The sequence below is a fragment of the Zingiber officinale genome, chromosome 6A (assembly GCF_018446385.1).
Source record: "Zingiber officinale cultivar Zhangliang chromosome 6A, Zo_v1.1, whole genome shotgun sequence".
In the NCBI taxonomy this organism is placed as follows: Eukaryota; Viridiplantae; Streptophyta; class Magnoliopsida; order Zingiberales; family Zingiberaceae; genus Zingiber; species Zingiber officinale.
The window spans coordinates 123,379,712-123,403,686 of record NC_055997.1 but is presented as its reverse complement, the minus strand read 5'-3'; the positions used below and the strand labels follow the sequence as shown (position 1 = coordinate 123,403,686).

The following is a 23,975-nucleotide window of genomic DNA, read 5'->3' as shown; positions in this document are numbered from 1 at the left end:
TATAGGTCAGGACTTATAGCCTTATGTCACAGGACACATGGACAGAGGCGTACATGTCAAGATGTGCCAGCCATGGATAGAGGTCAGGACTTATAGCCTTACGACTCAGGATACATGGATCGACGTGTACAGGTCGGAATATACGAGCCAAGGACACATGTTAGGACTTATAACCTGGCGACACAGGATACATGGACAAGGGCGTACAGGTCAGGATGTGAAAACCATAGGTACAGGTCAGGACTTATAACCTTATGTCACAGGACACATGGACAGAGGCGTACAAGTCAAGATGTGCCAGTCATGGATAGAGGTCAGGACTTATAGCCTTACTGCTCAGGATACATGGATCGACTCGTACAGGTCGGGATATACGAGCCAAGGATACAGGTCAAGACTTATAGCCTGGTGGCACAGGACACCTGGACAGAAGCGCACAGGTCAGGAATGCAAACTAAGGATACAGGTAAGGACTAACAAGTCGGGATATACGAATCAGGATGGACAGGTCGGGAAACACAGACAGACGTACAACGCGAGGTAGACGGAATCAAACTGAGGCACACAGGTCAGGACTCAGGATAAGCAGAAGTAAGTTGATGCGTACAGGTCAGGATGCAGGATAAGCGGAACCAAACTAAGGCTTACATATTACGATTTATGAGGTAAGGCAGGTCGGGAGTTCACAGAACAAGACACGCATGACAGGGAGGGGCACACAGGTCTGGAGTTGTGTAGCTGCAAACGCAGGTCAGGACAGGTAGTTCTACACCCACAAGTCGAGGTCGGCAGAGACAGGGACCCAGGATAGGGTTAACAGATCAGGGCAGGTATATACTACGCGACAAGCTAGCCAGGGAATCATAACAAACTGTCAGGGAATAATTACTGTCTGTCAGAGAATATGCTAATGGTCTGACACTTACTGCTTGTTGATTCCTCCCCGAACCTATAGGAGGATGCCACGTGTCATTCATCGCTAGACAAAGTCTGACATCCGACATTTCCTGACATCCGTCAGGTTCCCGAAGCACCCATTATAGTATAAAAAGGGAAGTTTCGTCCTTACGCAGGTACACTCACTCGTCATTTTCATTCTCGTCTTTATTTTTCATCCTTTCTCTGTGTTTCTGGGGGAAAAGTACTTGACTTGAGCGTCGGAGGGCCTGACCCGGGGACTTTTTCCCTGATTTCTGGTCTTTAACGGCTCGTGGGCTCGTCCGAGTATGTGCAGGATTCTTTCTTCGTCATCACCCCTGTCATTCGCTCGGGTAAACTTTTCCGGCGGGTGCCAGATCGACCAGGCTTAACAGCGATTTTCCGTCAACACCAATAACAATGCGGCCCGCCTTCATCCGACTCAGCTTCCGGACGGGATCATATATATATATATATATATATATATATATATATATATATATATATATATATATATATATATATATATATATATATATATAATCAAATTATATGATGGAGTAATTACATTGTCTTCAACCAGATAACAATTATCTATCTTTCTCCATATATATATATATAGCATACCTCAAAAGCCCTACGTACAACAAGCAATCTTTCTCTTTCTCTTTCTCAATTATATTGTAAACACTTGTTGTCTAAAATGCTAGGATTAGGCTGTGGAAGAAGAAATGAATCCTCAAGGAAGAGGGGGAAGAAGAATAATTCGAAGAGACCAAAGCAACCACAAAGAGGACTTGGTGTGGCTCGGTTGGAGAAGATCATATTGCAGAATCAAATGAGAGGAAGTTATATTAATCTGATCCACAAGGTTTTTTTTTTTTTTTTTTTTGAATTTCATGTTTGCAAGTTCACCTAATTAATGTTCTTTTCTGTTCGTTTGGATCTTATATTTCTCCCTTGCTCGACGTAGGATTCTGGTAGCAGACTGCAAACGGAACATCCTTCATCTTCCTCTTCTGCAACTTCATCATCTTCGACATTTGATCCTTATTCTAGTGTCATGGTATATATATACATGGCTCGCTGTATAAATAGTTTTAATTTTTTTTTCACATTCATGGGAGATTTAACTGTGGAGTTTCTGTTAATTAATTCAGATTGGGTTTGGAGACAACGCAGAGATGAGCATAACATATGATGCATTCCATTCACTTTGCTTTCTCGATCACGCGGTGCAGCCAACGCTATCTCTCTTCGAACAGACCACACAGGTATTGCTTTAAATTCTTGTGTTCTTCGTCTTAATCTAGACCATGAATCTAATAATGTGGAGATAATTAACTTTTTGCCATTTGATTCCTCGTAGATCAATGAAGGCTCCATTTCGACCAGCCATAACTCCTGTGATCTGCAAGAAATTGATTTGGAGCTTAGATTATGACTCGAATTGTTCCAGTCCGGTACTGGTCATGTTTCATTACAGTCAAGCCTGGAAAATAGTTCATTAAACATTGAACAATGATTAAAGAGATTATGTGCTTATTTTATATTCGTTTTTCAAGCACAGAAGATACCTCTCACCTCTGTATCCTATGATCTATTGATTGCTAGCTCTAAAAATAAAAATTAGTTAGAAAGATGGTGTTTTTTTTTTTTTTTTGGTTACAAAGAACAAAATGGTTCAGAAATTGATGCAAGTTAGTGACCCATGGTCATTCCTTCTAATTCTATGTTCCTTTCTTTTCGGAACCTATACACTTTGTCAGCAATGCACAGAGGAACCTGCAATCGCTCTCTAATGCATCTAGACAAACAACAGGATTCTCGCATCCTCTCTTCCTCCCTGGTTCAAAAGCAGCAAATTTCTTATTTTTTCTTGCATCGATTTTGTTTAGTTGATAAGCCTTCCGCAGCAACCCTGAGAGCAGCCCCTAGTTACGTGAGCAATACTTAAGGTTTCTGATCCTGCCTGAAAGCTGGAAACATTGCGCGCTAGGGACGATGGTCGAATGGTTGACTGAAGCAAGACTTTTTTCTTCTTGGAAAGGCCTCCTTGTGATCCTGTGCACACGCCGACAATCCAACAGAGGGTTAGTGACCAAAAATAAGGATAGGGGATCCCTGACAAGATCCTCCAACGCTCAAGTTAGTACGACACTGAATGAAGAATCGCAGAGAAAGGTGCTCACACGATAATGAGGCTCAAATGATGTAAATTACATACTTTGTCAACAGAGAGGACCCCCTTTATATACCACCTCTCATAACCTCTATGATCATGAGGTGATATCGTATGTAGGAGTTTGTTAATGTGTTGTGTAACGAGTATCCGAGAATCTTTTATCTATCCACAGATGTACATCTTGTGTCGTTTATGGCTTAGGCATTTGATGAAGCCGTTACAGGAATATACTGTCATAAATGGTCGATCGATGGGAAACAAGATAACCTCCGAAGGAGGTCCCAAAGGAATATTCCCCGATAATTCTGACATACTGTTAAAATATTGTTTGTTGCTTGTTTGCTGAATATACCTCAGCCGGCTAACAAGGCTGATCACCCTTATACATGTTCTTACATTAAACTGCTTTGTTATATATTGAATGCTATCATAAATTCAGTTGGAGATTCATATGATACATTGAGCATGCTAGAAATCTATTTAAACAACCCTCTAATAAACTATCCATACTAAATATTCATTTGGAAGTAAGTATGCAACTAAGTTTCTTAATTCTGATCAGCTTTATGGCCAACCATGCATGAAGAGCTTTATGAAGTTAACTACCTCGAACCTGGCCGGTCTTTCATCTAGCCCGGCATATACAAAAAGATTTATAAGGCTATAGGCCTTGAGTCTGGTTGACCTGTCATTTGATCGGGCGTACATGGAGAGATTTATGAGGTCAAGTACTTTAGGCTCGACTGTTCTTGTTGGAACCCCAAGGTTGTTTTGATGTGATCAACAAGTTAAGCTAGGTCCTGTGGTGTTTTAACCTTGTGTTTAAGTGTGCAAGAGTTTAGAAGCACAGAGGGTCGAGCAAAAGATGCAGCAAGCGAGAAGGATGGCACGGGAGAGAGACGACGGGCTCGGTGCGTCCGAGGGACGAGGTGCTGCGGAAGAGTATGCTGGCGGATGAGAAGTAGGCGCACGGCGTTTCTGAGGGAGAAGAAGCCAGAGCAGAAGGTTGCTCGAGAAAGACCGGAAGTTGAGTTCGGGTGAGCCCTATTCCGGACAGCCGAGATCACCCAAGCAAGCGGAGCCGGAGAGAAAGACTCGGACCGAGGTGAGCTGAACTGGAGCATAGGGTTCGGACCTAAAAAGTCAATGTTGTTGACTTTCTTGGTTCGAGCGCCCGGAACCCTTCCGGATGTTTGGACCTGGATTTTATCCAGATCACGGTCAAACGCGGCCTATGCGAAAGGGATAAAGTTTTATCCCCTTCTAGGCGCCTGGAATGCTTCCAGGCACCCCGACCAAGGCTATAAATATAGCCTTGGTCCAAGGAGCTAATCACAACAAGCAATTCTTGCATTCAACACTTGTGTGCTTCCTTGTTAATTAGTTTAGCTTCTTTCTTTTTGCGCTTTCACTGCTGTAAGAGACTTCTCCGCCTGAAGAAGATCTTTTAGTGTGCAATTTATTCCTTAGATTAACAACCTCCCCGGTTGTAACCAAGTCAAGTCTGTGAGCCTCTTCTTTTAGTTTATTGCTTTCTTTATTTAATTATATGCAAGTGTTTAAGTTATAAGTTTGAGAAGGGTAGTTTTATTTTTTATTCGTGCAGGCTATTCAATCCCCTTTCTAACCGGCCAACGCGTTCCAACAAGTGGTATCAGAGCTAGGACGCTTCAGAAGGACTAACCCCCGATCGAAGCACCGAACAAATGGTCAGACCAAGCATCTATCCACCAACATTTGAGGGAGAGTTCGCATTTTGGAAGCGACAAATGGAGGTTTATTTTAAAACCGATTTTAATATGTTATTAATAATAAATTATGGTTATGAAGCTCCAAAGGACACAAAATGAGAAGAACTTGAGAAGCATCAATGGACTGATGAGCAACGCGATGAATTCATGACAAACGTTAAGGTTGAATCCCGTCTTTTGAGTGTACTACCTGCTCAAGATCTCGAAAGAGTCGGAAAATATAAAAGTGCAAAAGAACTTTGGAAAAAGTTCTTGAAGCTCTATGAAGAACCGATTGAAGCCGAATCCGACTCCTCGATGGACACCGAGTCGTCGTCAGAAGAGTCCGAGATCGAGGAAATTACCGGGAGAGCCTTAATAGCCAAATTCCATCCCGAGGACACAGAAAGCTCATCCCAGATGAGCATCGATGAAGGAGGAAAGTCTTCGAAAGAAAACAACTCAACAGGGGGAGAATCAACAACTAACAAGGTAAGTCAGGTATGATATCCACCTCCTGACCAATTGATTAATTCAATCAAAACTTTGTCAAAAGATTTTTGTGAATTAAAAATTATATTGTCAAAAGATTTTTGCGAATTAAAACCTAAAAAGTTATTAACAAAGAATAGTGAGTTAAAAGAAATTCTAGCAACAGCTTGTCGATTAAATGATTTCGACAAACTAACAATAGAAAATGACATGTTAAGGGAACAAATACAATTTTCTGTATGTTCAAAATTTCTTGCTTTAAATTTGAGAAATTATGATAAACTAAAATGAAAATTTAAACATCACTAACCTAAAACTTTGAATTAGACTTAGCACTTTCAGCGAGAAAATTAAATGTTAAATTTCCTTATGAGACTTTGTCTAGAAAGTGGTTATTGCTCCAATATCCAAGAAGGTCTAGTGCTTCGCCACTGCCTGGAAGCCGAATATTAAAATAAAATGTTTAATTAACTTACTGATAAAGCATTGAAATTAAATAATGCTTTAAAAAAAATTCAAACATTTTTAGAAAAATTTCTCAAAATTGTCTAAAAGTTGCCTAAGTTAGAATTTTCTTTTTAGAAAATTTTCTTGCTTAAATTTTTTACTTATTCTCAAAAATAATTTTGCTTGCAAAAACTTAGAAAAATTTCTCAAAAATATTTGTTAAGCATTTTTACTTAGAAATTTTTTCTTTGAAAATTATTACAAAGGGGGAGAAAGAATTTTTTTTTTTAAGTTTTTCAAAATTATTACCCTTAGATTTTCTCTTGGTACCCCATTTTTTATGTAATCAAAGGGGGAGAAGGAAAATGTTAAGTCTAGGGGGAGGTAGAGATTACAATTTTTTTTTTATTTTCTTTACACTTTATTGCAATATTATTTGTTTTTCTTTTATGTCTATTTACCCTATCTTAACTTAGGTTACTCACATCAAAAAGGGGGAGACTATTAGAACCCCCAGGTTGTTTTGATGTGATCAACAAGTTAAGTTAGATCCTGTGGTGTTTTAACCTTGTGTCTAAGTGTGCAAGAGCTTAGGAGACAGGGGGTTGAGCAAAAGACGCAGCTAGCGAGAAGGACGACACGGGAGAGAGTCGACGGGCTCGGTGCATCCGAGGGACGAGGTGCTGTGGAAGAGTACGCGGGCGGACGAGAAGGAGGCGTGCAGTGTTTCCAAGGGACGAGAAGCCGGAGCAGAAGGTTGCTCGAGAAGACCGGAAGTTAGGTTCGGGTGAGCCCTATTCTGGATAGCCAAGATCACCCAAGCAAGCGGAGCCGGAGCGGAAGACCCGGACCAAGGCGAGCTGAACTAGAGCAGAGGGCCCGGACCGAAAAAGTCAATGTCGTTGACTTTCTTAGTCCGAGCGCCCGGAACCCTTCCGGGCGCCCAGACCTAGATTTTATCCAAATCACGATCAAATGCGATCTATGCGAAAGGGATAAAGTTTTATCCCCTTCTAGGCGCCAGAAACGCTTCCAGACGCCCCGACCAAGGCTATAAATATAGCTTTAGTCCAAGAAGCTTATCACAACAAGCAATTCTTGCATTCAACACTTGTGCGCTTCCTTGTTAGTTTTGCTTCTTTCTTTTTGTACTTTCACTGCTGTAAGAGGCTTCTCTTCCTGAAGGTGATCTTTTAATGTGTGATTCATTCCTTGGATTAACAACCTCCCCGGTTATAACCAAGTCAAGTCTGTGAGCTTCTTCTTTTAGTTATTGCTTTCTTTATTTAATTATATGCAAGTGTTTAAGTTATAAGTTCGAGAAGGGTAGTTTTGTTTTTTTATTTGTGTAGGCTATTCAACCCTCCTTCTAGCCGGCCAACATGTTCCAACAGTTCTTTCATCGGGCCTGGCGCACATAGAGATTTATGAAGTTAAGTGCTTTAGGCTCGACTGGTCTTTTATCTGGCCGGGCACACATGGAGATTCATGGGGTTAAGTACTTTAGGTCCGACCAGTATTTCATCCATTTGGGCGCACATAGAGATTTATGAGGCTAAGTACTTTAGGCCTAGACGGTATTTCATTCGACCTGCGATTTATAAGGTCAAGTGCCTCAATCCCGGCAGGTCTTTCATCCGATCGGTCTTTCATCCTATCGGTTGTACATAGAGATTTATAAGGTTAAGTGTTTTAGGCCCAATCGATCTTACATCCGGCTGGACACACATAGAGATTTATGAGACTAAATGTTTTAGGCCCGATCGGTATTTCATCCAGCCAGGTGCACATAGAAATTTATGAGGCTAAGTGCTTTAGGCCAGGCCAACCTTTATTTTAGTCGGTTGGCCCTTTTTTGCACGACTTGTAATCTGATCAAGCTAGACCCAAGAGCCTTGATATTGGGTGAACAATGAAGCTAGATGGGCAGTACACTCCTATCCCGACTTTGGCTGCTACACCACCTTGACTTTTATTGCCAGGTCACATTGACTTTGACTGTTAGGTCATTTCCTAGGTCCACTCGTTACAACCTGTATCACTAGTCTCCCCTTCAAGTTTATGTTGGTGTAGGAAGCACCAGATGATCGAATTTGTGTTTTGATAATGGCAAAGTGGTTCAAAGTTAAGTTGTCTTATGATCTAATAAGTTGAACTAAGTGTGCAGGAAAGTCCTAAGTGATCTTAGGCAAAGGAAAGTCCTAGCTACGGTTAGGCAACGAAGACCTGGTCCGGAGGACTGGGCGAAGTCTTAGCAAGTCAAGGACGTCAGGTGAAATCCTAGGATCGAGAATTCTAGGCAGAAGTCTTGGGGGTTGCGAACATCAGAAGGAAGACTAGACAGGTCGGGGATCGAACGTCCAGTGGAAAAGTCCTGAAGCCTCGGATGTTGAGCAGAAGTCTAGACGGTCTGGAGGACCGATTTAGTAAAAGATAATTTATCCTGAGAGGAGTAGGTGATGGTGCATTCCTCGAAGAGGGAACAGTAGGCGTCGGTCTGACCTAAAGTTTCAGCGAAACTCAAAGGCATGATCGGACAATTTAAAGTCTGTCAAAACTTATATTTCGTTATATATTATTGCCTAGACTAACCTTCTTTTGCAGGAAATTGAAGTACTAGAAATTGGTGGTTCGGACGCCCGGAGCTGCTCTGGGCACTCGAGAAGGTTTCGCCAGGGCGAGGCACCTGGGTAGGCACCTTGGCGATCCGTGTAACGACCCAATTTTCCCTATTTCAAGTTCTAAAAGTCCATAAAAATATTTGGAAATACTTTTAAAATATTCTAAAGATTTTTAGGAATTTTTAGAGTATTTTTATGCAAATTTTGGATTCCGTTTGGTATTTTTACCAAGGAGAATAAGTTTTAAAAATAAACTAAAAAAAAAAAAAAAAGGGTTGTAGAAGCTGGGTTTCGAACCCAGCACCCCTGGCCCAAGCAAAACCAGCCCAACCAACCGAGCTGCGCTCGATTTGTTAATCATATATGGAGCGATATATATTTAAGTAGTAGTTAGGAACAGTAAAATAAATTGGAATTAAAAGTGCGCGACTGAGGGATTGAAGCCGAGACTCGTTGATTCGGTAAAAGGCCAGCTAACCAACTGGGCTAGCAGTTGTTACTTAATCAAATAAAGGAAGAATTTTATTTAATGAGTAGAAGTTAATAACAAGAATTAATGGGCAGAAAATGGTTGCAGCCGAGTTTCGAACCCGCAACACAAGCCTTAAGCAAAACGCAGCCAACCGACTATGCTAGCGATCGTTTGTTATTAAAAAAGGAGAAAAATTCCATTTAAGCTATAGTTGGAACCGAAAATAACCCTAGTTATAAAGTGAGGACTAAAGTGATTTTCGAAAAACCTAAAATTTCTTTTCCTCTCCTCACCTCTCGCGTGCGACGGCGGCAGATCAGGCGGAAGGTGAAACCGACCTAGGGTTCCTCTCCGGCGGCCGGCAAGGGCTTCTTTTCAGAAGCCGTTCACCGATTCGTGGTCTCCTCGTCAAGGAGAACACGCGGATAGGAAGGGATCGCAGAGATCTTCACATCATCCGAACCCTAGATCTTCCTCCGGTTGTAAGTTCAAGAACAGCGAGGTGAGTTGCTACTCACTTGCGGTAGGATAGCTCCGAGATTTTCTTTCCTTGCTGCCGTGAATTGAGGATTTGGATTCATGATTTCTTCTTGTTTTTTTCCGAAGCAGATTAGAAGATTGAGATCTTAGTTCATGTGTTCTTCTATTGTCTATGATTTTGGTATTGTGACCCGAAACAATGATGCTCTCTTGTGTTGGTTGTGTTTTCAGATAGTCCCTTGAACGGATTTAGTGGTCAACAGTTTGAATTTGAGGGTTCTTGCTTTCTTATGATGTTTAGAGGTTTTAGAAAGAATTGGTTAGGTTGTTAAATAAGCATGTTCGGATAGTAAGGAAGCTAGCAATCATTTGTTTTCTTTCCTTGCCATGGTACTGATCAGTTAAAGGAGGAAGAGTAGTGGTTCGGTTTGTTTGGAGTTTGTTGCCATGAAAACCTAATCCAGATTAGTAGGTTTGGGATTTTAACATGGAAGGGTATAGTTGTTTGAGAATGTAGCCTTCTCGGTTCCTTTTTGTTTTCTTATAGTGGCACTGAACAGGAGTTTTGAGCTTTGAGTTATGTATGCAGAATTTCAATCATTGAGCAGAATTTGTAGATCATAGATGCGATTCTTTCTAGAACCGTGTTCTGACTTATTGTAAAAGAATTAGAATACAAGAAACATTTTAGTTCTTTGCCATCTCATTGATTAGGAACAACCTTATTTCTGGATTTTGGATCTAGTTCTTTTGTGCCATTTAGTTTTGAACAGCCCATAAATATCATGAGCAGCAAGTTTTGTTGCTGTGCTATATGGTTTTGCTTGTATTAACATCATGAGCATTCAATTTAGGGAGTGTTTAAGTTAACAATTCTCTTTTGAAGCATAGAATAAGGAGGTTAGAGAATAATTGAGAATAGCTTATGTATTTTGAATTCTGCAGCTTTGTGATGGTGTAATCTCTTTAGTGTAAAGTGAGAGATGTTGAATGACTTTAGCTTGTGCAGTGATAGACCAAGTAGAGAGGAGCAGGATCATTTTAGTGGATCACCTAGACTATTGAATGGATTTAATAGAATCTGAACTTATGATGTTTAAGCAAACGTTTTTCCAATATGCACTTAAGTTATTTGGATTGAATATTCATAGGTTACAATTCCAGTTAGATCACTTCTTCATATTGGTTGAAGTAGGAACAGACTTAAAAAGTAAGGAAAATTTGAGTAAGTATCCTTCTGATCATAAATAGATCATGTTGATGATGAAACAAAAAGTTTAGAAAGTAGTGGTTGATATTAGATGAGTGGGGAAACTGAGATAATTGGAATCAATTTGGAAGTTTTAATGTAGTTTAGATCTCCTCAAAGTGCAGTTTTAAAAGATTATAGTGAAGTTTGATTAAGTCTTTAGAGTGCAGATTTTTATTAAGAAGAGCAGTGCAGATTTCTCTAAGTAATAGACGTGCAGTTTTCCTTTTCTAGCTTCCCCTTAGCTATTTGTAAGTATGAGTAGACTTCTTTTCTATTGCTATTAGACATGCAGATTTTCTTTGCTATCAGTTTAACATGAGCAGTATTGATTCCTATTTTTAGTCCTTTACTACTAGATACACATGAGCAGTTTCCTTTAGTTTTCATTTGCTATTTTAACAAGCATGAACAACCATGTATTCTAGTGGAAAAATAAGAATCCTATTAAATACTTTTAGAAGTATTAACAAGTAAAAGGAAGAAAAAGAAAAGAAAGAGAAAGGTCAAGGCCTTAAGTAGATCCCAAAGTCAAGACTTTAGGGATTTTTGGCACACAAGGTGCTTATTAAAATGCCAAAGCATTTAAAGAAGAAGTAATTAAGATATAACAAGTATTTTACTTTTAAATGACATGTACCGGACACAAGGTCCAAGGGATGGGCTCCAAGTTGCCCCTAGGCACAAGGCCTAGAAGTATCTTAGTAGTTTCGGGATTAGCTACCTCGATCCTTACTAAGAATGCGCGCAAAGTGATACAATGCCGGGCCCGAAAGAAGTTGATTATTATTTTCAAGTATTAAAAGTATAAGTTTATGAACAAGGAAAAAAATAAGTTTTACATAAGAATAAAAGTACTAAAGAATGAGTTTTAAGCAAGTGAAATAAAAGAATCAGCTTAGAACAAGTAAAACAAGTTTCGCTTTGTTTTAAAGATCAGTAAGTTTAGCTTCCTTTTATGCTAGTAGCTTTTACATGTTTAGTTTTCTTACATGTTATTGATTTGCTAGTTGATGAGCATGTTTAGCTATACATGTTAGCTTTTCAGTTAGTTGATTCCTTTGCTATTTATGAGCATGAGTATCTTTACATGTTAGCATTCAGTTTTAGCATGTTTTTATTTATATACATGCATATCGTGATTTTGTGAGTTAGATAGCGCTCACTAAGCATTTTGCTTATAGATACTACTTTCCTCCTACTGCAGATAAAGGAAAAGGAAAGCTAAAGTATAAGAAGGAAGGCGACGAGGAGATGCTGTGACGGTGTGTGATGCCAGGACTATGGAGAGATCATGAGTTTGCTAAGGAAACAGTCAAGACTCCTTTTGAGTTTTCTTTCAGTTTTAAGTTGATAGAGATTGTATTAGTTGTTTCCTTTGTCTATGTTGATTAATTGAGTCTATTCCGCATTGTTAGTTGAGTTATTTCCTATTGTTGGAGCTATATAGTTTTCTATTGCTAGAATAGTTTCTTTTAGTGTCGTGTTATTATTTCTGCGTGGTTGTGAAAAATATGTTCCAGCCGCCTGTGGCTGTGTATATAGTGTTTGTATCCCAGTTTGGGGTCACCGGTACATGGGAGACTCTGCCGAAATTTTTCGGTAGAGTTTTCCTAGAGATTTTTAATAAACCGGTTAAGTAGAGTAGTAGATAGGTAACGGTCACTCTTAGAGAGTAGTAGTAGTAGTAAGAAGGGTGGTCGTTACAATCCGGGCCCTTGGAGCTGGTTCGGGCGCTCGGAATGCCAAAGTTTATCTGATCACCAAGCTGGAGCGCGTTGATTGGACATGCCTACTTCACAGTCCGAGCTCCCAAGAGTGGTCCAGGTGCCCAGAATAGGCTATATAAAGAGACTTCGACCAAAGGCTAAGATACAACATTCCGAACAACTTCCGCTTCTGCGTGCTGCTCAAAAAACACCTCTTTGACACCTGAAAGCTACTCCAATGACGACTACATTCAAGATCTGTTTCTAAAGTCGTCGGTATTATTTATTTGTCAAGTTACTTGTACTTAATTACTTATTCGCATTTGTAACTTATTCAAATTGTGCGGGCTTTAGAGTAGGAGTCATCATAGGCTCTGAACTTGTTAGGATGTATACTAAAAGCCTAGATTTTGGTATAAACATTTATCTAGAAATAAGAATCACATTGGTCAAATGTCTACATTTATGATAAATGTAGTTGTTCAATTAATTTATATTGTAGATAACATGGTGTGTGGTGTCACACACAGAGGATCATGTTATCAGTACCTTATAAATTATAAACAGTAGCTCACGACCATGATGGAAAGGAACAAACCATTGGAAGGTCGTAGTGTAATTAGGTATTAGTTTATCTTAACTATATAATTACACTAGTACACTTAGAGTGTATTGAGTAGGACCATTAGAGGTCGTCTCTTTTATACTAACTTTATAAAGGGACAAAGACCTCAGTTATTATGGAAGTGTGTGCTCTTAATCCTAATATAATAACAAGCACATATATTTGATATTTATTTCTTTAATTTATCAATGGGTGAGATTTAGTTCGATAAATCAATAAGCCCGATAAGTTGAGAAATGATATCACTTATAGTGTGTGTTGTTGATTATAGAAGGAAACTGTGTCCTAGTGATCTAGGTTGAGAATGTCCCCAAGAGGAGCTCATAAGGATTGTCATGTTAAACCCTGCAGGTGGACTTAATCCAACATGACGATGAAGTTGAGTGGTACTACTCTTGGAGATAGATATTAATTAAGTGAGTTGTCAGTAACTTACTTAATTAGTGGACATTTGTTATCTTAAACACAGGGAGACTGACACACTCATAATAAGAAGGAGCCCAAAATGTAATTTGGGATTGGTGCGGTAGTTCAATAATAATTCTTTAGTGGAATGAATTATTATTGATGAAATTAAGTTGTGTGTTCGGGGCGAACACGGGATGCTTAATTTCATCGAGAGACCAAAACCAATTCCTCCTCTCGGTCCCTATCGTAGCCTCTTGTATATAGCGTTTTATACCCACCACATACCACCTTCTTACCCATCCAATGGGGTCGGCCAAGCTAGCTTGGAACCCAAGCTAGGGCCGGCCAAGACCAAGTGGATGAGCCAAGTTGGTGGCCGGCCAAAGCTTGGGTCCCAAGCTTAGGTGGTCGGCCACTAGAATATTAAAAAGAATTTTTATTAAAATTATTTCTTATGTGGATATCAAGGTTTTAAAAAGAGAGTTTAAAAATATAAAATTTCCTTTTATAGCTTCTACAAAAGATTAAGAGAAAAGATTAATCTCTTTCCTTATTTGTAGATTAAAAGGATGGTTTTAATTTTTGGTAAAAACTTTCTTTATTTGTAAATCATCTACATGTTTAAAAGAGAGTTTAAAATTTGAAATCTTTCCTTATTTGTTGATTAAAAGGTGGATTTTAAATTTTAAGAAAACTTTCCTTTTTAACCATGTTCATGATTTAAAAGAGAGTTTAAAAAATTAAATATTCTCTTTTATAAGTTTCTACAAAAGATTAAGAAAAGATTTGATATCTTTCCTTATTTGTAAATTAAAAGAGATTTTAATTTTTACAAGATAATTTTCTTTTTATCCACATGTTTAATAGAAAGATTTTAATTTATAAAATTTCCTTTTTATTAACCATTCATGAAGGGAAAAATTATTGGAGAAATTTTTTATAAATTTCCGGAAGCAAATAAGGAAGTTTTAATTTGTGTTTAAAATTTTATTTGCTTGGAGATTTTATTAGTGGTCGGCCATTGTAAATTGAATAGAGAAAATTGTTTTAATTAAATAAATTTTCCTTTTCAATGGCAAAAGAATTAAGGAAGTTTTTATTAAATTTTCCTTATTTGCCAAGACCAAGGATTATAAAAGAGGGGGTAGGAGGCTTCATGGTGAACATCTCTATTCTATTTTTCCTCTCTTTTCTCCTTGGGTGTGGCCGGCCCCTTCTTTTCTCTCCTCTCCTTTGTGTGGCCGAAACCTTCTCATGGTGGAGATAGCTTTGGTTGCCGGATCTAAGAAGGAGAAGAAGGAGATAAAAGAAGCCTCTTTTCTAGTATCCCTTGGAGCATTGGTGGTGGTTGAATCTCTTCATCCTTGGAGGTGCTCTTGTTGTGGCCGAACCTTGCAAGGAGGAGAAGGAGGTGCTTTGGTGGTTTCTTATCTCGGAAGATTGTTGCCCACACAATGTCCGAGGTTAGAAGAGGAATACGGTAGAAGACCTAGAGGTTTTTGCTTGCAAAAGAAAAGGTATACTAGTATTTAATTTCCGCATCATACTAGTTTTATTTCTTTGTAAAAATACCAAATACAAGAGGCATGCGATTCTAGTATTTCGAATTAGTTTTCGATGTTGTGTTCTTTATTTTTATTTTCCTTGTGATTTGATTGTTCTTTTTGGTTGACCTAAAGTTATTTAAGGAAATTAAATATTAGCTTTCCTTAAAATGCTTTGTCTAGGCGGTGGTGGTTGTTCCCATATCCAAGAAGGCCATGTGCCTCACCATGCAGTCCTGGAAGCCAATTTTGGAAATTAATATTTAATGAAATTAATAACCTAGGTGATTTGGATCGAACGTGTTAAGTTCCGCAGGAGATCCAAGTCTAAACCTAAAAGAACAAATAAATTAAACTTTGGATCAAACGTGTTAAGTTCCGCATGCGATCCAAGTTTAATTTAAAAGAACACATGGTAGCTAGGTAAAGGTTCAGACCTTTGTACAAAATTTTTGTACAGTGGAACCATTAGGTTTTCCGAGTAGCAACCAACAGAACTAAGTAAGTCTATTGGAACTCCATGGTAGTTTTGATGTGATCAACCAAGTTAAAGTTAAGTCTTGTTGTATTTGATCCTTGTGTCTAAGTGTGCAAGAGCTTAGGAACACAAGAAATCGAGCGAAAGACGCAGCTAGTGAGAAGGATGACACGGGAAGAGAGTCGATGAGCTCGATGCATCCGAAGGACGAAGTGCTATGGAAGGGGGCATCGATGGATGAGAATGACGTGCACGATGTTCGAGGGACGAGAAGCCGAAGTGGAAGCCTGCTCGAGGAGAAGGCTGGAAAATGGATTCAGGTGAGCCCTATCGTGGATAGCCGCGATCACCCAGGCGATCGGAGCTGCAGAAGAGCAAAAAGTAGGTTGGAAATACTATTGGAGGCTCCTTCAAAGGGAGGTGAAGGTGCCTCCGCGCGCCTCCGCACCTTCACTGTGGAAGGAGCTTTCGATGAATAGTACGAAGGTACCTTCCAGCCCTATGGAAGGCGCCTTCAACCAGGAATTTAGCCGTTGCCAATGGATAAACATATATCCATTGCTGCCTCACTGGAGGCGCCTTCCACCCTATTGAAGGCACCTTTCAGCCACGGATAAGATTTTCCAAGGGCTATAAAAAATCCCTGGACCTAGGAAATAGACAACAACTCTGGTTTTAATTTTCTAGCAACTTTCTAAGCTTTCAACGAGTGTAAGAGACTTCTCCGCATTCAACGAAGGAGATTTTCTTTTAGTGCTTTCATTGGTCTTGGATTAACAACCACCAAAGTTGTAACCAAATAAATCTGATGTCTAGTCTTTAAGTTGTTATTTTCATTTATTATTATAGTTGTTTTTAATTAGAGTTGAAAGAATGGGAAAGGTTTTTATTTATTTTTTCAAGCAATTCACCCCCTCTTGCCGGTCCGCTACTCTAACAAGTGATATCAAAGTCCAACCACCTTAGAAGGACTAACTGCCAACTGAAACATCAAAACGATGGCCGAACCGACAATTTACCCACCAAAGTTTGAGGGAGAATTTGTATTTTGGAAGAAACACATGGAGGTTTTTTTTTAAAAACCGATTTTGAATTATTGTTAATATTAAAATATGGATTTGTAGCACTGAAATAAAAAGTGGAGTATCAATAGACTAAAAAGGAGCAAACATATTTCATGGCAAATGGACGAACCGAATTCCATCTACTGAGCGTGGTATCTCCACAAGAAGTCAATAGAATCAGTACCTACGAATCAGCAAAAGAACTTTGAGAAAAGTTCTTGGAACTACACGAAGGTATGTCCGAAGTCAAACTTGAAAAACGGGACTTACTTCGAAACCCAATAAGCAATCTCTGAATGGAAGAAGGCGAATTGGTTGCTCAACTACATGAAAGAATTAAGGAGTTAATTACTGGCTTAATGAACCTCGGAGAAATAGTAACCAATCAGGACACGCTAAGATATGCTTTAAATGCATTCCCGAGAACATCGGAATGGACATCTATAGTAAACTCTTACTATATCTCCAAAGATCTCGAGGTGAGTACTTTAGAAAATCTTTTCTCCACTTTTGAATGTAACGACCCAATTTTCCCTATTTTGAGTTTTAAAAGTCCATAAAAATATTTGGGAATACTTTTAAAATATTCTAGAGAATTTTAGGAGTTTTTAGAGTATTTTTACGTAATTTTTGGAGATCGTTTGATATTTTTACAAAACGAAAGAAAGTTGACAAAAAAATTTGTCAAAACCGAAGCTCGAACCCACGACCTCGGGTCGGACTGAGCCAACCAGACATGGCCTAACCAGCTGAGCTACATGGGCTTTGTTAACTAAGTAGGGAATAATATATATATAAGCCATAGTTGGAATCCGATTAAACCCGAATATAAGAAAGGGAATTAGGTTTTGATTTTCCAAAAAAAAAAAAAACCAAAACATTTTCTCCCGAAAATTTTCTTCTCCTTCTCTCTCGTGACGGCGCCTTCTCTCTCGGCGGAAACCAAGAGGAAGCTAGGTTTTGGGTCTCCAGCGCCGGCGAAGCCTTATTCCAGCCATCCTTCACCGTGGGTGGTCATCCCGACGGAGAAGAACTTGCGGGCACAAGAGGAAGCCGAAGATTTTGCAAGACCCGAGCCCTCCGAAAACCCTAAGGCCTTTCCCTTCCTTCTTCTCGGTTGTAAGTGCAAGAACAAGGGGTAAGTACTACTCACCTGTGGTAGGAGTAGCTTCAACCTTGTTTTCTTCTTGAATCCGAACCATGCTATGAAGATTTTGGCTTTTGGGTGTTCTGCCGTGGGCTTCACAGAGATTCCAAGAACTAGTTTTTGTTTGATTGAGCATGTAGTATTGTTTGTGCCGAATCTAAGCTTGCAGGAGATCAAGTTTTTGTTTCTCCTTGTTCTTGTTGAACTTGTCGTGGCCTTTAGGAAGGAAAAAGGGTGTAGTGGATTTAACCTTGATTAATGATGCTTTTGTTTCCTACCATTGGGTTTGCAACTGGATCGTGTAGCTTGACAGTATGTCGAATTTGCATCAGATGGATTTTCATTGGGTTTCATTTTAGTTTCCAACCATCTATGCTAGTTCCTAGATTAGTTCTTGCAAGCATTAGTATACAGTCTGAGCTCTATATTCTGTTATAGTTTCCTTCCTTGCTTTCAGGTCATGTTGTACAATTTAGTTTTTGGACAGCATGTTTAGAAAGCTCAAAGTTGCATTCTTTTGCCCTATTTTACAGCATGTTTAGTAAGCTTAAAGTTGCTTTCCTTGCTCTATTTTTATAGCATGATTAGTAAGCTTAAAGTAGCTCTCTTTTGCTCTATTTTATAGCATGATTAGCAAGTTTGAATTAGATTACTTTTGCTCTATTTTATAGCATGATTAGCAAGTTTGAATTAGCTTACTTTTGCTCTATTTTATAGCATGATTAGTAAGATTAGATTAGCTTTCTTTGCTCTTTTCACAGCATGTTTTAAAAGTTCAAACTAGCTCTCTTTTGCTCTATTCTAGAGCATGATTAGTAAGTTCAGATGTGCTTTTCCTTTGTTTTACAGCATGTTTAGAAAGTTCAGATTTGCTTTTCTGTTGCTTTGTTTTATAACATGCTTAGAGAGAGTCTAGATTTGTTTCCCTTGTATTGTTTTTATAGCATGCTTAGTTAATTGTAATCCTACACTTGTTAGGTATATCTACAGGATTCCAATAAACTCTAATTAAGGATTATGAGAAAATTGAGTAAAAAGAAAAAGACCAAGGTCTAGTTAAAAAGAGATAACAAGTAAACTAAAGTAAGAGGCTAGTACCCGACTTCCAAGGTTGTCGTTAAACAAATCCAGGTGACAAATTCCAAGGTCTTGGCCCTGGTAAGACCAAGGTCTTTACCTCATAGGACTAGAGGCTCGCTACCTCAGTCACTATTAGAGAGCGCGCAAAATAAAGATGGTACTAAGCCTGGGCCCAAAGAAGAAAAGAGAAGAAAAGAAAAGAAAAGAAGAAAAGTAAAGTAAGAAGAACAAAAAGGAGAAAGTGAAAGAGAAATTAAAAGATTAATTTCTAGTATAAGGATATAAGAAAATGAAACAAGTTTATGCTTAGAATCAATAAAAGTTTAGTTCTTTAATTCTAAGCTTACAGTAGTTGTTTCATTACTTTCATGTCAGTTAGTGAGCATGTTTAGTATTCAATTTTATTCCTGTATACCATGAGTACATGCAGCTTTGCTTTTGCATTTCAGTTTCCGTATTATTGCATTACTTTTATGCACTTCGAAGTTTTTGTGAGATAGATTAGTACTTACTAAGCATTTTCGCTTATAGTTTTGTTTTCTTTCCTCCTACTGCAGATAAAGGAAAAGCTAAGATATGAAAGGGAGGCGACAAGATAGTGGTAGTGATGAAGGTGTGTGATGACTGCGACTATGGAGAGATCCAAAGAGTGTTATCAAACCTGCAGGACCTATTTGATTAGAGTTTATGCTTTAGTTCTTTTCTTTAACACTATCATGAAGTTTGTGAGATTGTAGTTGAGTTTATTTCCGCATATCCATTTAGTCACTTTAATTATTTGTGGAGTGATATAGTTGGTTGTTTTACTGTTATTTTTATAACTGCGTGGTTGTGAAAAATGAGTTCCAGCCGCCTGTGGCTGCGTATATATCTTATGTACTATGGATTTGGTCACCGGTACAGGGGAGACTCTGTCGAAATTTTTCGGTAGGAATTCCTCCGAACTGTGACAAATCTAAGTACTTACTAATAATAGCGTCAGTGACACTAGTAAGTAGAGTAGTAGTTAGGTAACGGTCGCCCTTAGAGAATAGTAGTAAGAAGGGTGGGTTGTTACATTGAATTACACGAATCTCGATGTGCAGGATAAAGAAAGGGACCGAGTCAGACCATTACCCTAAAGGCAAGAACGAACAATCTAGATTCTGAAGAGTCAATTGATGAAGACGAAATGACTTTAATGGTAATGAAATTTAATAAATTTATTCAATCTAATAAGTTTAAATTGCAGATGAAAAAGGATTATCGAAACAAAAGGAAGATCTTATGCTACAACTGCAATGAATAAAGGCACATCAAGGATGAATGCCTTAAACTAAAGAAGAAGGAGAAAGACAAGGGCAATAGACCAAAACACAAGAACTTGAAGGCCACATGGGATGAATCATCATCCTCTGAGTCCGAGATCGAGGCCTTCTCTAGACTAGCCCAAATGGAAAACCATCTAACAGAAGATGAAAGTAGCTCAGAGATGAGCATCAATGAAAGGGGAGGATCATTAGAAGAAAGCTGCGATGAAGGGGGAGCATCAGATCACGAGGTAAGTGAGGTACGTGCACTATCTCCTGAGTAGTCTTTTAATTTTATCAAAATACTTTCTAAAAATTTGTACAAATTAGAAAAAGAAAGTATTGATTTAAAAAGACAATTAGCTAATGCATGCCCTTTAGAATTGTATGATAATCTAAAATTAGAAAATGAAAAATTGAAGATAGAAATAAAAAATTTGAAAAATGACCATGCATGCTTGAATTTGAATAGTTGTCACAAATTAAAATCTAGAAAGTATGGTAGACTAAACAGGTATATTAGACATCACCAAGGATAAATTAGGAATATTCCTAAAAACTATGTATCCCAAAATTTTTAATTAACCTAGTAGGTAGGAACTTATATTGGGTTCCAAAAATATACTTAGAGTAAAATTCTTTTTAAAAGGGTTAAATGTGAGAAAGGAAATTAAATATTAATTTCTTTAAAAGGTTTTGTTTAAGAAGGTGGTTATTCCTCCAATATCCAAGAAGGTATAGTGCCTCGCCATAGCTTAGAAGCCTATTATTGAAATAAATATTTAATTGACTAACCGTTAAAAAGATTTACTGTTATAATCTGTTAACAAGTTAGAATTTTTTTTTCAAATTTTCACAATTGACAAAATGTTTTTGTTAACTCTTTTATTTTTATTTTTTTACAAAGTATGACTTTATAAAAATTTTTAACCATTCTATTTACTATTTTTTAACTACCCCTCAAAATTAATTTCAAAATATTCTCACTTCTTATGTTATTTTTCCTATTTTTTTGATGTGGTCAAAGGATGAGAGATAGGTACAAGTTAAGGAGGAGTTAGGATATATTTTTATCATTTTTTGCAAAATTCTTTAATTCAATATATTTTTACCCTAACTTGAACTTGGGTTGATGCACATCAAAAAGGGGGAGATTGTTGGAACCTCATGGTAGTTTTGATGTGATCAGTCAAGTTAAAGTTATGTCCTGTTATGTTTGATCCTTGTGTCTAAGTGTGCAGGAGCTTAGGAACACAAGAAGTTGAGTGAAAAATGTAGCTAGTGAGAAGGATGACATGGGAAAGGAGCCGACAAACTCGGTGCATCTGAGAGACGAAGTGCTAAAGAAGAGTACACCGGTAGACGAGAAGGACATGCACGATATTCAAGGGACGAGAAGTCGGAGCAGAAGCCTGCTAGAGGAGAAGGCCAGAAAATAAGTTCAGGTGAGCCCTATCCCGGATAGCCGTGATCACCCAAGCGATCGGAGCTGCAGAAGAGCAAAAAGAAGGCTAGAAATACTACTGGAGGCGCCTTCAAAGGGAGTTGAAGGCGCCTTCTATGGTTGGAAGACGCCTTCGATGAACAATACAAAGGTGCCTTCCAGCCCTATGGAAGGTACCGTCAACTAGGAATTTAGTCATTGGCAGTGGATAAACATTTATCCACTGCTGCCTTGCTGGAGGCGCCTTCCACCCTATTGAAGGCGCCTTCCACCCTATTAAAGGTGTCTTCCAACCACGGATAAAATTTTTCAGGGGCTATAAAAAGACCCCTGGGCCTAGGAAATAGACAACAACTCTAGTTTTAATTTCCTATCAACTTTTTAAGCTTTCAACGAGTGTAAGAGGCTTCTCTGCCTTCAACGAAGGAGATTTTCTTTTAGTGCTTTCATTGGTCTTAGATTAGCAACCGCCTAAGTTGTAACCAAGTAAATGTGGTGCCTCATCTTTAAGGTGCTATTTTCATTTATTATTATAGTTGCTTTTAATTAGAGTTGAAAGAACGAGAAAGGTTTTTATTTATTTTTTTCAAACAATTCACCCCCTCTTGCCGGGAAAAGTGTTAGCATTGTCTTGTTTTCTTTCTATCTTTATTCCACCGCCTTTATCTCTTTTTGATTGGTTTAAAATGAATGTGAAAGCCATGAGCATTATTCACCCCCTCTAGTATGTAACATCCTACAATTGGTATCAGAGCGGGGCCGCTCTGAATCGATACAACTACCATTCGAGCATTTTTTTTTGTCGCCTTTTCATCCATTTTTTATATAAAGTCTTACATTTTTTTGTGTTATAAGTCTGGATTGGTTTAATAACCTCTCCTAACAAATTTTATCAATTCATCAAATTTTTTTTGAAATTGGTGCAATACCATTCGAGCTGATTTATTACCTTATATTCCTACTGCACTACTAATTCAAGACTAAGTCTTGGAACAAGCTTCATCATCTTTATCTTTGCAAGAGTCATTTTCTAAATGACCCACCAAGAAGGCTACAGCACTGCATGGCTACCACTATTCTTCGGCGAGAATTTCAGCTACTGGAAGAGTCAAATGGAGTACCATCTCAAAACGTAGGTGGAAATGTGGATAATTATCTAGATGGGATTCACATACCCCACCGAAGATGGAGTACTCATCCCCTGCGACAAATGGGGTGTACGAACCTGTAAGAAGAATGACGCTGATGCAGAAGCAACCCAGACCTTCCAGTGCGGCTTAACCAAAGAAGAGTTGAACTGAGTTGGCCCCTTCAACAACACCAAAGAATTATGGGGAAAGCTAATTGAGCTGCACGAGGGCACCTCTGACACTAAGGTAAGCAAACAAGACTTAATTTTGAATAAGCTATACAATATTAAAATGCAGGATGGTGAGTTGGTAAGTCAACTCCACGCTCAGATCCAAGACTTGCTTAACGGTCTCCACGCAATCAGTCAGGAGGTAAAAATCATGATATTATAAGGTATGCCCTCAATGCTTTTCCAAGTAACACTTTGTGGGCATCCATGATAGATGCTTATAAAGTTTCTAAGGATCTCTATCAAATTAGATTAGATGAATTATTTTTAGAATTTAAATTGCACGAACAGACTAATGTACTTTCGGTCGAGAAAGGTATTGCGTTAGTTGCAGGTACAAACAAGATGAAGAAGATTAAGAAAAGGTATCTGATCGAACCCGAGTCTGAAGATGAATTAGACTCAGAAGAAGACGATGAAATTATCGCTGAACTCGTGAACCTAGTCCGGAAGCAATACAAGAAGAAGAAGGGATTCACCAAAAGAGAAATCAAGAAGGTGATCTAGTCAAAAATGATACAACTAAGTCCAAAAGCTAAGTCTGAAGTCATTGCTACAGCTGCAACAAAAAGGGGCATATCAAGGAAAACTGTTCAAACCAGAAGGAAACAAAGAAGCAATGGAAAAAGAAGGTGATATAAGCAACGCGGGATGAGTCATCATCAGAAGACTCCGACGAAGATCTCAGAAAGACAAGCCTCCTCGCACTTCTGACCCGAGAACAAGTCGTTGAGTCCAAATCTGAGACATAACGGAAGCTAAGTCTGAGCGAAACCACAAATCCGTATCCGGTCCAGAAGGTTCCCAGTCCACTATAAGAATTTCCTTAATTAGATCTCATAATATGATCTCGTACTTGTTTAGAAAATTGGTGAAATCAACCTTCGGGTCAAGTCACTCCAAGAGGAGGTCAAAGCCCTCAAGGAAGTGACTAACCCAAGCTCCTTGACTGAATCAGTTCAAGTTAGAACTTCAACTCAAGTCCAACGACTTAAGGAAGAAAATTCTAACTTGAAAAGTCAAGTCAAGGAACTTAGGAACTCGTTGGAACGGTTCATTTTAGGTTCCAAGAACCTTGACTTAATTCTTGGTAAACAAAGGGTCGTATATAACTGATCCAGACTTGGCTATAAGGCCAAACATAAATTTAAATTCTACCTGTCTCTTGTTAATCGAACAAATAAAAAGGTAGTCCAACCATGGGTCCCCAGGTCTAACTTGGTTAATCAAGTT

The 23,975-nt window shown here is 38.6% G+C and overlaps 1 protein-coding gene across 1 annotated transcript; it reads left to right on the top strand.

The window, feature by feature from the left end:
• The first annotated feature begins 1,565 nt into the window (after positions 1-1,565).
• Positions 1,566-2,558, top strand: LOC121994371 (protein SPEAR1-like). Its single transcript, XM_042548431.1, has 4 exons — positions 1,566-1,789; positions 1,892-1,984; positions 2,079-2,192; positions 2,288-2,558. Exons 1-4 carry the CDS (start codon positions 1,622-1,624, stop codon positions 2,360-2,362), a joined length of 450 nt encoding a protein of 149 aa, XP_042404365.1. The 5' UTR covers positions 1,566-1,621; the 3' UTR covers positions 2,363-2,558.
• The last annotated feature ends 21,417 nt before the right edge of the window (positions 2,559-23,975 follow it).

Coding starts and splice junctions, on each gene's coding strand:
- LOC121994371 (XM_042548431.1), top strand. CDS start 1,622: ATGCTAGGATTAGGCTGTGGAAGAAGAAATGAATCCTCAAGGAAGAGG. Junction 1,985..2,078: donor ATCCTTATTCTAGTGTCATG/GTATATATATAC, acceptor TAATTAATTCAG/ATTGGGTTTGGAGACAACGC. Junction 2,193..2,287: donor TCTTCGAACAGACCACACAG/GTATTGCTTTAA, acceptor GATTCCTCGTAG/ATCAATGAAGGCTCCATTTC.